Genomic DNA, 16686 nt, shown 5'->3' on the forward strand with positions numbered 1-16686 from the left:
TTCCTCACATCTCACCCTGGTAGTCTCATCTGTCAGAGATCACTCTGTACGCAGCATTTCTACTTAAAAAAAATATATATATATATATATATATATATATGTATAGTTTTAGCATTTCCCTTTATAGACCTTTATTACGTGCCGTTGAAGACCTTCCTTCCTATGGCATCTTCAAGAAGTGTTCCTACACCCAGCATTTCTACTTAGTCGTCGACCTTCCCAAACTCCATTTTATCATTTTCCATCAAAAACACCTCCGAATCCAACTTTGTCCTTCACTAAAACGCTTTACTACTAACCCAATATCTGCTGTTAGAAAATACCCCCCTCTTCATCGTCTCGGAATTCTTTGCAGATAATCCCAAGTATCTTCTCTCAGAAGCTCCCGGGGGACCAGATACCAGGTAGGAATTCTTCAGATACATAATCTGGCAGACATCCTTCCCTGCACCAGTATTTGATAGACCCTTTCAAATTTTGGTTCTCACCAGCCCTATCAGAGACTCACCTTCACAGTCTTGCCCAGGGCTCTACCTGCGCATTCAAAAGCAAACAGGTTTTCCCACCTTCTTTTAAGATCCTGTTACTCCACATCTTGCCTTATAGTCTCCCCTAGGGCCTTTCCAGTTGCCAATATCTTCATTCACAAGCCCTCAACTTCTGCTTTCAGCCTCATAGGCCCCTATATCGTTATCATACAACCCCTCCCCCTAGCACACTTCCATCATACTAGATCCCCTTCTCAGCATCTGTTCAGCCTGCATGGTGCTCTGCATCATTAGTCACAGAAGCCCAGCCAGACTTCTCAATCTAGCCAGTGTCTGCTCATTCAGTCTTTTAGTCTGTTATCTTCCTGAAACTTTTTATCCTCCATTCCTAAGGAGAAGCAACTGTCTGAGCTCAGCCTCCTCTTTCCTCCCTCTCAGAGTAGCTCTAGTACCTAGCATGTCTTCATGTTTCCGTTCTTGAAATGAGGATGCTAGTACTTAAGTCTTTCTCTCCACCAGAGTTACCAGTAACAAAAGAGAAAAGCCTCCCCGTATCTGGCTCCTTTGTCTAAAGATGTCCACTTTGCCACTATTGAAGAAACGTTGTAAGTCTGGGCCTGATCCAAAAGCAAGTTCTGATTGCCCTTCTGCGTGTTCTGTAATGTTCAAAGTGCCATCAGAACCAACCAACGTGAGTGTCTTTTCCCTAAATCTTGGAGGTGGGATGGTATTGTGGTTGGTGGGAAAGTACCTCTTATTTAAGCGTTTTTTTTTTTTTTTTTTTTTTTTTTTGCTGTCTTGCTGAAACTCTTTTCCCCTCCATTCCTAGGGAATGCCAAAAACAGGCAGTGCAACAGACATAGATGAGGGTCTTTACTCCCGGCAGCTGTGAGTATGGCTGAGCCTGGGAATGCGAAGCAGGAGGGGGGCACAGAGAGGATAGAGTTGGGTGGGCCAAGCCCTGACCTAGAGTCTCCTTCAAATCTGGCAGGTATGTCCTGGGCCATGAGGCTATGAAGCATCTCCAGACTTCCACTGTGCTGGTGTCGGGCCTTCGGGGCCTAGGGGTGGAGATTGCGAAGAACATCATCCTTGGTGGGGTCAAAGCTGTCACCCTCCATGACCAGGGCACTGCCCAGTGGGCTGACCTCTCATCCCAGGTACCTGTTCCTGGATCCCTTCCCCTTGCCCAAGCACCAAACCCCCTGGTGTCTGCATTGACTTCACTTCTTTCCTTCTTGTACCTCCTTGTAGTTCTACCTAAGGGAGGAGGACATCGGTAAGAACCGGGCTGAGGCAGCACAGCCCCTCCTTGCTGAACTCAACAGCTGTGTGCCGTCACCACCTACACTGGGGCCCTTGTTGATGACTTCCTTAGTGGTTTCCAGGTACGTTGCAGCATCACCCTGCCTCCTGACTTACACTCTCAGATCCTTTTCCTGGTTGGTTTGCTCAGTATTTATTTAATGGACCAGCCCTGTGGGAGCTTGCCCTGGGGTTTCCCAGAGAACTTGGGCACTGGAACTCCTGATGCAGCAGTAGGAACTTATCCTGGTGAATAAGGAAGGGAATTCAAAGATTCCCTACAAATCATCGCTGAGCAGGCTTTGCTTTGTTCTGTTTTGTTTTATTTGAGAATTGAAGCAGATGAGTGTAGGATTTGGGGATAAACCCAAACTTTAACTGGGAACAGACTGTGACCCGTTGTTTGACTCCCAGGACATGCAGGGTTGTAGGCAGGCAGGAATGGGTGTTTTTCAAATAAGTGAATTAGTTGGTCTTCAAATTCCGTCCTCCTAATACTGCTTTACTTTTCTTGTCATAGTGTGGGGTTTCATATTTCTCTTCATTGAGTTTTACCCTCACTGAGTATGACATGCATACTTTGTAAATATTTGTAGAAAAGGTCTGAACCAGTAAGCTTTAGTCCTGACATTCTGCCAACCCCTGGCCTGCCTTTCTCCTTTATTTTCTTATTTCCCTTCACCCCAATGCCAGTCCCTTTGCATGAGCTTCCTTCTTGTTACAGGTGGTGGTCCTTACCGACTCTCCTTTGGAGGACCAGCTGCGGGTGGGTGAGTTTTGTCACAGCCGTGGAATCAAGCTGGTCGTGGCAGACACTCGGGGTCTGTTTGGGTGAGTGCCTGCTTCTGCCTTTATCCCCAGCTCCTCCCAGGCCCCAGGCTAAGACCCCCTGGTTCCCAGTGCCGTAATGCTACTCTCAGCCCACCAGGTTTTCCATTCTCCATGTTCACCTCTCCCCAGTTGGCACGAGCACTGATTGCGGGCAGTGATGGCTAAGCTTTCTTAGGAAGTATTCACTATGTCTAAGGGTCTCAGGCACCAGTCCTGTTGTGTCCTTTTACAGGCAGTTGTTCTGTGACTTTGGAGAGGAGATGATCCTGACGGATTCCAATGGGGAGCAGCCTCTCAGTGCTATGATTTCTATGGTTACCAAGGTAAGGAGATTGGCCCCAGGGGTTCTGGCAGGCATGTGGGTAGCCATAGTCCTCCTTTATGCTCCTGGTACCCTGATCCTACCTCTGAGGCTTTCTTTACTTCTCTTCCAACCAGGACAACCCTGGTGTTGTAACCTGCCTGGATGAGGCCTGACACGGGTTTGAGAGCGGTGACTTCGTCTCCTTCATGGACGTTCAGGGCATGAATGAACTCAATGGCATCTCTCCCCTAGAGATCGAAGTCCTGGGTATGCCAAGACTGGTGGGGCAAGAAATGGTTGCCCAGATCAGAGAGAGAATTGTCCCTGTGGTGTGGGCTGACCCACAGCCCAAGAGGTGACACATATCTGTAGTATTGACTTGTACCAAAGTCCAAGAGGAGATGCCTCTCTGAAATCTGACTTGGGACTTAGAAGAGATGTGTCCAGGTAGCGTTAATAAAGACATGTGAACTGAGCTACAGGCAGAAAAGGTTTATACCACTAGTATTTGATTCCATTATTATTTTTTGGCCCATTGACTATATCTCTTTCTTTCTTTAAACCGTTTTAGAATGTATAGTATAACAATCTCTAAGTAATATTTCATCACCGCACATATTAAAGAAAAACTTACAACAAAATATTTCCACTTTCTGGTTCACCATTTGCTGTCATCGTATATTTTGTGTATGCCATAAACTTCTCAATACATTATTTTTGACTTCACAGTTATATTGTTGAAAAGATTTAAGAAAGTTTGTTTTTACCCACATAATCACTATTTCCAGTATACTTTTCTGTGGCTCTACATTTGCATCTGATGCCATTTTTCTTCTGCCAAAGAAAGCCTTTAATGTATGTTGTGGCATGGGGTCTGCTGGTGGTGATTCTTTTAGCTTTTTAATGCTTGAAATCTCATTTTGCCTGTGTTTTTGAAAGTTGTTTTTACAGAGTGTAGCATTTTAGATTTCATTGCTTTAAAGATACTGCTCTATTGTCTTTCCTGCCTTATTTTCCACAGGAAGTCTGCTATTCTTATCCTTGTTTTTCTGTATCTAATGTGCTTATTTTCTCTATCACTGATCTTAGTCAATGGGATTATGATATACATTAGTATAGTTTTCTCCATGTCTCTTTTGCAGTTATTAAATTTATATTAACTATGGGTTTATAGTTTTATCAAATTGGGAAAATTTCTGGCCATAATTTTTTTTGAAAATATTACTTTCGCAGCTCACTGCCACCCCATTATCTCTTTCCATATCTCTTACATGTATATTAAGCCACTTGACTCTTTTGTCTTTTTCTCCCACTCTTCGTTGTATTTCGGATAGTTTCTTCTACTTTGTTAAATCTCCTGACTTTTTCTTGTGTGTTAATTTTGTTAATCACATCTGTTATGTCAGAGCACTGGTCAAGAACATTAAAACAACTATTATAAATATATTTCACATGTCAAAGAAATTCCCAACAAAGGGGTGGGCCGAAAGAGGTTTTGAAGAAATAATGGCCAAAAATTTACAAATTTGATGAAAACTAAAGCCACAGATCCGTGTTCTGGTAAGTTTTGATGGATGGAAGGTAATTGTGAATGTTAGTTTTTTGGAGTTGTGTTTTGTGTTCCTTTACTATTTTTGAGTTTGTTCTAGAGAAATTATGTAGCTGCCATTGGATCCTTTCAGGGCTTACTTCTTTTTCTCTAGAGTGGCATTTAGACATAGGGTACCTGTGCTGTCTGAAGAAATCAGCGTTGTGTTTTTGTTGTTTTTTTTATGATGTAGTATACCTTATTTATATTTCTTAGTTGAAGGATAGTTGATTTAATGTTTAATGTTGTGTTACTTTTTGCTTTACAGCAAAGGGACTCAGTTATCTATATATACATTCTTTTTCATATTCTTTTCCATGATGGTTTATCTCAGGATACTGAACAGAGTTCCGTGCTCTACAGTAGGACCTTGTTGTTTATCCATTCTGTATATAATAGCTTACATCTGTTAACTCCAAACTCCCACTGTATGGGGGAGGGGGTTAGGGGAGGAAGGGAGTGGGAGGTTTTCCCATTCCTGTTTTGATAGTGCTGTTGGTCTTGGGAAGGAATGAATTGACAGATAACCCTTCATTCTGTTCATCCCCCAGGTCCCTACACCTTTAGTATCTGTGATACCTCCAATTTCTCTGACTATGTCTGTGGAGGCGTTGTCAGTCAGATCAAAGTAACTAAGGAGATAAGCTTTGTGAGTATGAGCAGGAGGGTGTGCTGTAGGGTTCCAGGCATCTCTACGTTTTTTACTTTTTTCATTCTGATATCTTGCTCTCCACAGAAATCCTTGCCCACCTCACTGGCAGAGCCAGACTTCGTGATAACAGATTTTGCCAAGTATTCTCGCCCTCCTCAGCTGCACATTGGCTTCCAGGCCCTGCACCAGTTCTGTGCCCAGCATGGCCAGCCCCCTCGGCCCCACAATGAGGTAGATGGGTGGGCAAGCCAGCCAGGTCCTTGAACCAAAGCTCCACTATGCCTCTTCATCTATTTAGTTTTTCTACCTCTCCCTCTCCCCACAGCGGTGTGATTGTTCTTTTTCTCCTTCCAGGAGGATGCAACGGAACTGGTGACCCTAGCACAGGCTGTGAATGCTCGAGCTCTGCCAGCAGTGCAGCAAAAGAGTCTGGATGAAGACCTCATCCGGAAGCTGGCTTACGTGGCTGCTGGGGATCTGGCACTCATAAATTCCTTCATTGGGGGCGTGGCTGCCCAGAAGGTTATGAAGGTCAGTGCGCGTGGAGAAGGACAGTGCTGGGAGTGGGCCAGGTTCCTTCCTGGCCCTGCTGCTTGCTGTCCAGCTCTGATTAACCAGTGATCACTTCCTCTTTCTTACCCCCTCCTCAGGCCTGCTCTGGAAAGTTTATGCCTGTTATGCAGTGGCTGTACTTTGATGCCATTGAGTGTCTCCCTGAGGACCAAGAGGCCTTTACAGAGGACACGTGCCTTCCAGTATGTGATTGGGGCCCATGGAGAAGGCATTATTGTGGTTCTTTTTAAGGTGCCTTTTCTCTAACCCTCTCTTCTCTTCACTTGACTCAGTGCCAGAACCGTTATGATGGGCAGGTGGCTGTATTTGGCTCCGGCCTGCAAGAGAAGCTGGGCAAGCAGAGATACTTCTTGCTGAGAGATCCTTTTGGTCAAAAGCTACCTTTATGTCCCCTAGCCTCTGGCCACCTCTTCTGGAGTCTCCTCTTGGCTTACAAGGGAGGGTGTTTGGTTGTACCCTCATCTCATCCCTTTCTCCATTTTCTTCATACCAGGTCCTTTATTCCCCAGTCTTGTGCCTCTTTCCTTAGATGACCGTGGATTTTTATGGCCCTGGGACTTAAATATGCAGTAGTAGATCCTCTTACCCCCTCTTGCCGTCTCCAGGGGGAGTGAGGACTGGTGAGTGGCTTTGTTAGGCCAGTGACCCTAACCATCTTCTGCCTCTCTTCTTGGCCACCTCCCAGGTGGGTGTGGGGGCCGTTGGCTGTGAGCTGCTCAAGAACTTTGCCATGATTGGGCTAGGCTGCGGGGAGGGTGGGGCAGTCACCATTACAGACATGGACACCATAGAAAAATCCAATCTGAATCGACAGTTTCTGTTCCGGCCTTGGGATATCAGGGTGAGTGGAATGGACATGGTAAGTAGTTGAGCTTTGTTTCTCACTTTTCTCCTGTCTTTTTCTTGTTATCTGTCTTATTGCCTTAGGACTTTTGTGTGTGTGTGTGTGTGTATGTGTGTGTGTGTGTGTGTGTGTGTGTGTGTGTTTGCAGTATGCTGGCCTCTCACCGTTGTGGCCTCTCCCATTGCGGAACACAGGCTCTGGATGCTCAGGCTCAGCGGCCATGGCTCACGGGCCCAGCCGCTCCGCGGCATGTGGGATCTTCCCGGACCGGGGCACGAACCCATGTCTCCTGCATCGGCAGGCGGACTCTCAACCACTGCACCACCTGGGAAGCCCGCCTTAGGACGTTTTTGTTTCTCTCTTTCCTTCAGTTCTTCCCTTATTTCTTTTTCTCTACCATTCAGTCTTTCTTCCAGCAGCTGTTTATTGAGAACTTATGACATCTTTCATTTGTGAGTTTACACCTGTCCCCACCCATGTTTTTGCCTTTGGTTACGGCTAATGTGGAACTATAGAAGCTAGGTTATAGAGGGATCTATCTGGGAAGTCTTCTGTAAAGCTGAGTGTTATTTTTGCCTGCCCAGTGTTTATCTTTCCTTTCATTTTATCATGAAAATACTAGGTACTACTTAAGCAGTTAGAATATATAAGATAGCAAAAGAACGGTTTCTGCTTTTGTCTAGTGAGAAGACATAGTAAATGAGAGATTCTCAAATGCAGTGGAGGTTGGCAGCACTCTTTCCTCAAGTCCAAAAGATTACAACTGTTTTAAGAATACTAAGACATCGTGTCCCTTTTATCCTCATTTTATCAGGTGAAAGGGTAATTTTCCACTCTGCTCTAGGAGGCTGTCCCTAACCCAAAGACACAGTATTTACCAAATGACCAGACCAATTCATGATGATACAGAATTGTGCATTAACTAAAGAACCATTCAAAAAACGTAGAAAGACAGTGGCTATTGATGTGGATTCAGTATTTCATCTTGCAACTAAACTTTAAAGTACTATCACTTGTCAAGTTTTGATGTACTTTTTGAAAAATATCAACAGTCATCTGAAAATGTTATTGAAACATTTTTTTGTAAGGCTGGATATCCCTCACATCTTTCAAGCAAAACATGTAATAGATTAAAGGCAGTAGATAATGAAAGTTCAGCTATCTTCTAAGATATTATGGAACTTATATTTGCAAAACTGTAAATACAGTTTGACTCCTGTCATTAAAGTTTTGTATTGGAGATTTTTTCATAAAGTTTGTACTATATAATGGAATCATTCCATTTATATTAATTAATTAATTTATTTTTGGCTGTGTTGGGTCTTCGTTTCTGTGCGAGGGCTTTCTCTAGTTGTGGCAAGCAGGGGCCACTCTTCATCGTGGTGCGTGGGCCTCTCACTACCGCGGCCTCTCTTGTTGCGGAGCACAGGCTCCAGACGCGCAGGCTCAGTAGTTGTGGCTCACGGGCCTAGTTGCTCCGCGGCATGTGGGATGCTCCCAGACCGGGGCTTGAACCCGAGTCCCCTGCATTAGCAGGCAGATTCTCAACCACTGTGCCACCAGGGAAGCCCCTCCGTTTTTAAATGGAGTAATAATATTTTAACATTTTCTGAGTTTAAATGTCTAATGTAGGAAATCTTGATAGCTGTGCATCACATAAAAAAAAAAAACCAACGTCTTTTTAAGATCGTTATTTTGGGCAACTGCTACAGCAAATAATAAATACAATTGCACAGTATGTGGTAAGAAGGTGAAAAATACTGTGTAGGGGCAAGAATGAAAAACAAGATAAAGAACTGGAAGTGCCATGAGAGGGTGGTTTGCAGTATGGTAAAGGAAATCCTCATTGGAAAGGTGGTATTTCCACAGAGAATTAAAGGTGATATACGAGAAGAGGAAGAAATCTCAGGGAAGAGTATGCCAGGTGAAGGTAACAGTGTGAGCAAAACCTTGAGGTTGGAATATGCCTGCTGTGTTTAAGGAATAGAGACAGAGACAGACCGTGGTAAGAGAGAAGGTTGTAAAAGTAATAGGGACCAGCTCATTTCACCCTTAGTGAAAGTGGGAATCAATAGAGGGTTTTGAGAAGGAGAGGAATGTGATCTGACTTGGACTTTCAGAGGATCCTTTTTGTTTTTGTAATTTCAGAGGACCTTGGTTTTCTTTGGGTGAATGCACTCCAACTCCGGGTGCTAGTAACTAAAAACAACAATGGATGTTCGGTAGACAAAAGAACAGATACTCAAGCCATTGTCTCCTATTGTATCACTGTTTTCCTTTTTTATTCACCCCATTCCCCATTTGTCCCAGCCCAAGCTGTGTGGCATTTGTCATAGACCACAGAGCGTCCTGACCTCAGAGCCTAGGTCTTGTGCATCATTACATAAATCAGTTTTCAGAACAGCTCTGTAACGTTTTGTTGGGTGATTATATGAATGACAGTTCTGTTTCTCCATCCCTACCCAGAAATTGAAGTCTGATACAGCTGCTGCACCTGTGAGGCAGATAAATCCACACATCCGGGTGATGAGCCATCAGAACTGTGTGGGCCCTCACACAGAGCGTGTGTATGATGATAACTTCTTCCAAAACCTGGATGGTGTGGCCAATGCCTTGGACAATGTGGATGCCCGTGAGTTTTGGGGGTGGGTGAGGGTGACGGGAGAGTAATGTGTGTGTTTTAGGGAGTGTGTGTCACCGTGTCCTATCGTGTTGTTATTTTCCCCACCCTCACCTGCTGCAACTTTCTCACAGGCACGTATATGGACCGCTGCTGTGTGTACTACCGTAAGCCACTTCTGGAGTCAGGCACACTGGGTACCAAGGGTAATGTGCAAGTGGTTATCCCCTTCCTGACAGAGTCATACAGCTCCAGCCAGGACCCTCCTGAGAAGTCCATCCCCATCTGCACGCTGAAGAACTTCCCGAATGCCATCGAGCACACTTTGCAGGTGATCAGCCTTGCAGGGAGAAAGAGGTGGAACAGATAGGTACCTGGACAGTGTCTCAGATGCCAAACTCTTGTTATTCAGATGATGAAGCCTCAGTGTATGTAACATCTGCCCTCTCTTTAACTCTCCTTCACTCACTTTAAACCTAGCAGCCTAAGCTTTTCAAAATGATTTTTTTTTAACTTGAAATTTTTATTTTGGAAACATACAGGGAAGTATTATTTATACCATGTAAATTACTTTATGTAAGAAGTGTAGATCTAAAAAGTGAGGGTATTTTTCTTTGTATACAGGATACTATTTTCTTGTTCAACAAAATTAACTTAATATCATCTCTGCTAGTTATTTAAATATCTCTAGTATTAAGTCCGTATTTAGGACTAATTTTCTAATTGTTTCCCAAAATATGTTTAATAGCTTGTCAGCATAGTTGTGTTTATATAGTACACATACATGCAGAACAGCATACCTGTCATGTAGATTGACAAAGTAAAAGCACCCCATTAACTGGCCCTCAGAACTTGGCCCTAATTACAGTCCCCTTTCAAACCACAAATAACCATCATTTTATCAAAATGATTCTTAATGCAGTCTTTGAGGCTATGTTTAGGAAGTATGGGAACAGGAAGAAAATGAGCAGTAACAGTTCAGTGTGTCACTTTTCCTTCCAGAATGGAGGAGTTTATACTTGTGGACTCAGTTCAGTATGTGTCTTTCGCCCTGTCCATACATCCCACGTTGGGGTGTGTGTGTGTGTGTGTGTGTGTGTAGATACAGAGAGAGACGGAGAGAGAAAGAGATGTGTTTGTGTGTGTGTGTTCATTTCTATATGTATAAAACCTCTAATAGGTTATGGTTCTCTCTACCCAGCATGCAGAAAGGCCAATAAAAAGGCTTTAAAAACAGATATACTACGTGCCCTTGGACTTAACCTCTTCATGCTTCAGATTCCTTATCTGTAAAATTGGAATGATAGTAGTAACTCTCACAGGACTTCTGTAAAGCATTTACACTCAGTATGTCCTTGTGACTTTCAAAGTAAGCTTTAAATGTGTACATGTTTACTTATTTCCTATTAACTCCATGAGGTGTAGTTTTACTGTTACAGTGTATGTTTTTGAAATGAGGATACACAAGTGAAGATATACCTGATGGTCACAAAACTGTGGCAGAGCTGGCATTTGAACCTGGATTTCCAGCATCAAGACGCTCCAGATCACTTCACCAGTGACTATTTATCGACCTCCTAATTCTCAGGGGGCAAACCTCTATCGTACTTGCTGACCAGTCCCCAGAACCTGCATAGAGATCGTTCATGTTTTATTCTTGGTGTGAACTTTTTCTTTTATTGAGGCCTGACATTATCTAGGGTAAGGTGTACATCTTAATAAATTCTGCATGAATGTACACTTGGTGTGTTAACCTCTGCCCAGATTAAGATCATTGGTTTTTAAATTGAAGTGGTGGGGTTTTGACAAGTTTGAGGAGCCACATTGGGAGGGCTTCCTTCCTCTCTTCTCCCATAGCAGCCATGCTCTTCCTATTTGCTCTATTTCCTGATGGTGTTCCTAATGCCTACAGAAACTTATTTGTTTCCCATAACCCACGTAGTGTTTATTTGCTCTGTCTGCAGTGGGCTCGGGATGAGTTTGAAGGTCTCTTCAAGCAGCCAGCAGAAAACGTCAACCAGTACCTAATGTGAGTAGGTCTGTCCAAATCCTCGCTCACCCTGTCTCCTGCCTGTCAGTCAGAGCATTCTGTAACCAGTGTAACACTTAGGACCTGGCCTACTTTTCGAATAAACTAATGATTCCTTGGGCCTTATAACTTTGGGAGTCAGCACTGACTTTTCACGGAGTTAAGCTCACTCTGGGATCACTGTGTAATTCTGAGTTTGTGTCCCCTCTAATTCTAGATAGAGATTCAACGTTTGTGGAGCAAACACTGTACCTGGAAGGCACCCAACGCCTGGAGGTGCTGGAGGCTGTGCAGCGCAGCCTGGTGCTTCAGCGGCCATATACGTGGGTTGACTCTGTGACCTGGGCTTACTACCACTGGCACACCCAGTACTCCAACAACATCAGGCAGCTGCTGCACAACTTTCCTCCGAACCTGGTATTACACTCTCGTGGGGTCCGTTTGTCAGAATAGGCTTACTGGAAGCAGTTTGCTACACGCTTTTGACATGATTCATTGCAGTTAATCCAGTTGTGGCAAGCCCACCAAGTCCCAGAGATCTCATAAAATGATTAAGCGAGTGATTTTTGAAGTCAAAGACCTGTTCCTCCCAACCTCTCTCCTCTACCTGCCCATCCCTGTTCTCTCAAGCGAGATACTTGGTACCTGTTTCCCTTAGACATGAGATGAGTCATTCCAGATTCCCAGTCAGGGCTACAGAGATTGTAGAAGAGAAGTTTTGGTGTTAAGAGCACAGGACCTAGGTGGGTTCAAGTCTCAACTGCATTTGATATTGGGACCAATCATGTATTTCCTCTCTGTACCTCAGTATCCTCACGTAGGACGTAGGAATAATGGTGACCTAATTTCATGAGAGTTTTATGAGGGCTAATTGATATTTATTAAGTTAATAAATTAATCATGTTAGTACATGCCTGGCAATCCATAAAAGTTTCATAAATAGCTCTGTGTCTGGCACAAAGTGAGTGCCCAGCGATATACTAAGTTGGGACTTCCGGGCTTGAAAATGAAGAGTGACAATTACCAGAAAGACCTCTCCTCTCAGGTCCCACTCCCCCCAATCGTTCTGTTTTCCTAGCTTACAAGCTCAGGAGCCCCTTTCTGGTCTGGGCCTAAGCGCTGTCCACACCCGCTCATCTTTGATGTCAGCAATGTAAGTCTCCTCCCTCGGGTCTCCTACAGTCGGGTACAATGTGGGTACGTGGATGGGAAGGAGGCTGCGGCTCCTTAGGTGAGTACTGATATGCTTACCCCTCCATACCTTGCCTTCTCTTAGCCCCTGCATCTGGACTGCGTGATAGCTGCTGCCAACCTGTCTGCCCAGACCTATGGGCTGAGGGGCTCTCAGGACCGAGCTGCTGTGACCATACTCATTCAGTCTGTGCAAGTCCCTGAGTTCACCCCGAAGTCTGGTGTCAAGATCCATGTTTCTGACCAGGAGCTGCAGACCACTTCCTGTGTTGGTGAGGGTGTTTAACTGGTTGGCCTAGAGCTAGCATCCTACTTATCACCTATCTATGCAAGCCTCCTCTGTACTTGTGTTCTGCCACTGGCTCTGCTCTGAGATCTCAGGCCTGAGATTTATCCACACTGTCCTCTGGTGCTTGCTTCTTCCAATTTAAAATAAGGCTGGTTGGTTGAGGCAAATTCTCTGATGCGCTACTACTTTGTTCTTCCCACTCTGTCTCTCTCAGGTGCACCAGCTGTCCATCTCTTTTCTGTGTGTGTGTTTGCTTTGTTTTGTTCTTTCCTCTGTTTCTTTTTGTGTTCGTATGCAGGGACAAATGGATAGGATCTTTACCAGTAGCCTCTCTGCCTTGATTTCTTCCTTGCTTCATTTCATTATAGATCTCCTCATCCTCCTCCCCACCTTCCTTTGGTATGCCTCTTTACCCTATTTTTTTTAAATTAATTTATGTATTTATTTTGGCTGTGTTGGGTCTTCGCTTCTGTGCGAGGGCTTTCTCTAGTTGCGGTGAGCGGGGGCCACCCTTCATCGCGGTGCGCGGGCCTCTCACTATCGCGGCCTCTCTCGTTGCGGAGCACAGGCTCCAGACGCGCAGGCTCAGTAGTTGTGGCTCACGGGCCTAGTTGCTCCGCGGCATGTGGGATGCTCCCAGACCAGGGCTCGAACCCGTGTCCCCTGCACTGGCAGGCAGATTCTCAACCAGTGCGCCACCAGGGAAGGCCTACCCTATTTTTAACCTCCATATATCTTTCCTCATCTCCCTCTCTAGATAGCCCTCCTCATCTCTCCATCTATAACTACCCCCCAACTCAAATTTCCCTCCCTCTCCCCTATCCTGTCTCATGCTCTGTAAGTCTTCCTCTACATTTTATCTTCTTTGTATATATGCTTCAATTTCTTCGTCTGTGTATGTCTCCCCTCCTCATATATCTCCCACATTTCCCTTCCCAAATAACTACTCTCTCATGTTCCTCTTCTTATATTTTCTTTATATATCTCCCTACGTGTCTCCCTTTCAGGTATTTTGTACTTTCTCATTCTCTGTACATTCTCTTAATCTTCACCTTTATTCCCCTTGGTCCCCCTCTTCAAATTTTCTCAGGTTTATCCCATTTCATATTACTCTCTTCTTTGCTGTCTGTGCATTTTCCCCCAGTGCCCCTTCTGTATCTTTTATCCCTCTGTCTCCTGTTTTCCCTTATATCTTCCTTCATGTCTCCCCTTCTCTCTCTATGTCTTTCTCTTTCAGTTATGTTCTCGTTGACATCCTTTTTTTTTAAAATGTGGTAAGAAACACAAAAGATTTACCATCTTAACCGTCTTTAGATATAGTAGACTTCCATTTTGGAAGGCTTAATATTTCATTGAATGGATTTTTTAAGGCTTAATATTTCATTGGATGGATAGATCACGTTTTTCTATCCACTCATTCATCAGTGAACAACTTCTGTTGCTTTCACCTCTTACCTCTTACGATTAGTGCTGCTGTCTACATCCTTTCTTAGTGGCTTTATCTGTTTCCCTCAGTGTCTCTAGATATATCTCCATGTCCCACACACCTGTCTGCCTTTTTCTTTTCTGAGGTGTTTTCTGCCCTGTCTTTCCCCCTTCTTTTTACTCTTTCCCACGATGTCTCTCCTTTTCAAATCCTTTATCTGCCTGAACATCTCTGCCCCACCCTGGACTCCTGCTTTCCCCTCAGACCCTGGCCTGGGATCTAACATGTATCTAAGGACTAACATGTATTATGACCTCCCTTTCCGCAGATGATAACCACCTGCAGGAGCTCAAGGCCATGCTGCCCAGCCCAGAGAGCCTCCCTGGGTTCAAGATGTACCCCATCAACTTTGAGAAGGTGCTGTGATGGGGACCTTCAACAGCGTAGGAGGACGGGCTGAGCCATCCTAAGCTTTTGTGGGGATTACAGGCCTGCCACATGGCCCAATTATCTTTTGTGGTCTGGGCCAGTATTTGGCTGGTCCGGCAGGTAATTGAGGTGAATATACCTCAGTCCCCAGTATCCAGGAAACCTTTTTTTCCTTTAACTCTGTCTCTCCTGTTCTTCCTCTGTCTCCACTCACAATAGGATGATGACAGCAACTTTCACATGGATTTCGTTGTGGCTGCATCCAGTCTCCGGGCGGAGAACTATAACATTCCCCCTGCTGACCAGCATAAGGTAACAATAGTCTAGACCTAAGCTTGCACCATTTTCCAAGTTCGAGTCTGCCACATTTGACCTCTTCTGTAGACCTTGAACATCTCTAACAACTACGTCTGCTCATCACCTTCTGCGTTACAGAGCAAGTTGATTGCAGGGAAGATCATTCCAGCCATTGCCACAACCACAGCAGCTATAGTTGGCCTTGCATGTCTGGAGCTGTACAAGGTGGTGCAGGGACACCAAGAGCTTGAGTCCTATAAGAACAGCTTCATCAACTTGGCCCTGCCCTTTTTCAGCTTCTCTGAGCCCCTTGCCCCACACCATCACCAGGTAAGGGCTTGCTTTTACAGAAACCTTTGGTGTTGCCCATCAGTGAGTGACTGTGTGTGTGTGTGTGTGTGTGTGTGTGTGTGTGTGTGTGTGTGTGTGTGTGTGTGTGTGTGTGTGTGTGTGTGTGTGTGTGTGTGTGTGTAGAGGCTGTGTGTATCTTATCTCCGTAGAACTGGCTCTGGTTTTCATCATACCAGGTGAGAGGCTTTCTTTAATTTTGTGTATCCTTTGTTCATTGGTTGAACCTGTGCAAAGTAGGAATGGAACTGGCATGTTTGTGAAATAAAGAGGAGCATATGATCTGGGCTTGCTCCCGTTTTACTCTTTGTGCTTTACTCTGTGCTTTGTCCCACAGTACTATAACCAGCAGTGGACATTGTGGGATTGCTTTGAGGTACAGGGGCTGCAGCCTAATGGTGAAGAGATGACCCTCAAGCAGTTCCTTGACTACTTTAAGGTAAGGCCCTTTCACTCACTGCACCTGTGGTGTTGGTTGCCCAGGTTACTGGTACTGTCCATCCCAGTGACACTGTTGCCCCTCCTCCTTTCCACCCTCTTCAGACAGAGCACAAGTTAGAGATCACCATGCTGTGCCAAGGTAGATCCATGCTCTACTCCTTTTTCATGACAGCAAGCAAGCTCAAGGAACAGTTGGATCAGCCGTGAGTCGGGCCAGTGGGAAAGCAGAAACAGGTCCTGCCTGGGGTGGGAAGCATCAGCTAGCTATGCGACTCATGTTCACTGTTCTCCTTACTTTAGTTGTCTCCGTAAGTCCTTTCCTCTCTTTCTACTTCCCTGACCCTCTTTTTCCTCACCCCAGGATGACAGCAATAGTGAGACGAGTATCAAAGCAAAAGCTGGGACACCACATTCAAGCACTGGTGCTTGAGCTGTGCTGCAACGACGAGAGCGGCGAGCGTGTGGAGGTCCCCTATGTACGATACACCATTCGCTGATCCCCTCTACACCCACCTACCTCATTCTCAGTCAAGTCAATCTATTTCCGTTTCTCTCATAGTTGTGGCCAACGCTGAGCCTTAAGTTCTTCTGAGAACTTTTTGTTGTTGTTGCTGCTTTCTAATGTTTGGAGTTGGAATTCTTAATAAAGAGTTATTAATCCAAGTGTGTCATATCCTTCTTTGGAAAAGGCCTGTACCCTGTTGTCTGTGAGAAAGACCAGCCTTTCTTTAGCTCTGTAGGTTCAGGTGATAATACAAAAGGCTCAGCCTCTCTGCACCAGCATGGAATTCACCTCACATCCAAGCTTATGAGAAAAGATTAAATCCAACTGTTCTGGTAAATCATTGGTTTGCAATTTTTTCCTTTGTCCTCTCTGTTTAAAAAGAAATAGAGGGGGAGTTGAGGAAGATGGTGGAAGAGTAAGACGCAGAGATCACCATCCTCCCCACAGATACACCAGAAATACATCTACATGTGACACAACTCCTACAGAACACCTACTGAACGCTGGCAGAAGACCTCAGACATCC

The 16686-nt window shown here is 44.8% G+C and overlaps 1 protein-coding gene across 1 annotated transcript; it reads left to right on the forward strand.

The window, feature by feature from the left end:
- Window positions 1-291: 291 nt before the first annotated feature.
- On the forward strand, window positions 292-16310 carry LOC309978886 (ubiquitin-like modifier-activating enzyme 1). Its single transcript, XM_082865548.1, is given in 28 exon segments — window positions 292-404; window positions 1008-1179; window positions 1318-1376; window positions 1480-1648; window positions 1743-1824; window positions 1827-1876; window positions 2518-2624; window positions 2857-2947; window positions 3063-3098; window positions 3102-3195; window positions 5068-5165; window positions 5253-5399; window positions 5523-5699; window positions 5819-5923; window positions 6014-6094; window positions 6427-6582; window positions 9052-9217; window positions 9340-9536; window positions 11170-11234; window positions 11456-11651; window positions 12313-12387; window positions 12511-12697; window positions 14469-14557; window positions 14789-14881; window positions 15005-15196; window positions 15552-15653; window positions 15758-15858; window positions 16017-16310. Coding segments are annotated over 27 exon segments (3168 nt in total). The 5' UTR covers window positions 292-404; window positions 1008-1062; the 3' UTR covers window positions 16153-16310.
- Window positions 16311-16686: the final 376 nt, after the last annotated feature.

Source organism: Leucopleurus acutus, assembly GCF_964270905.1.
Source record: "Leucopleurus acutus genome assembly, chromosome: Y".
NCBI classification, from domain to species: Eukaryota; Metazoa; Chordata; class Mammalia; order Artiodactyla; family Delphinidae; genus Leucopleurus; species Leucopleurus acutus.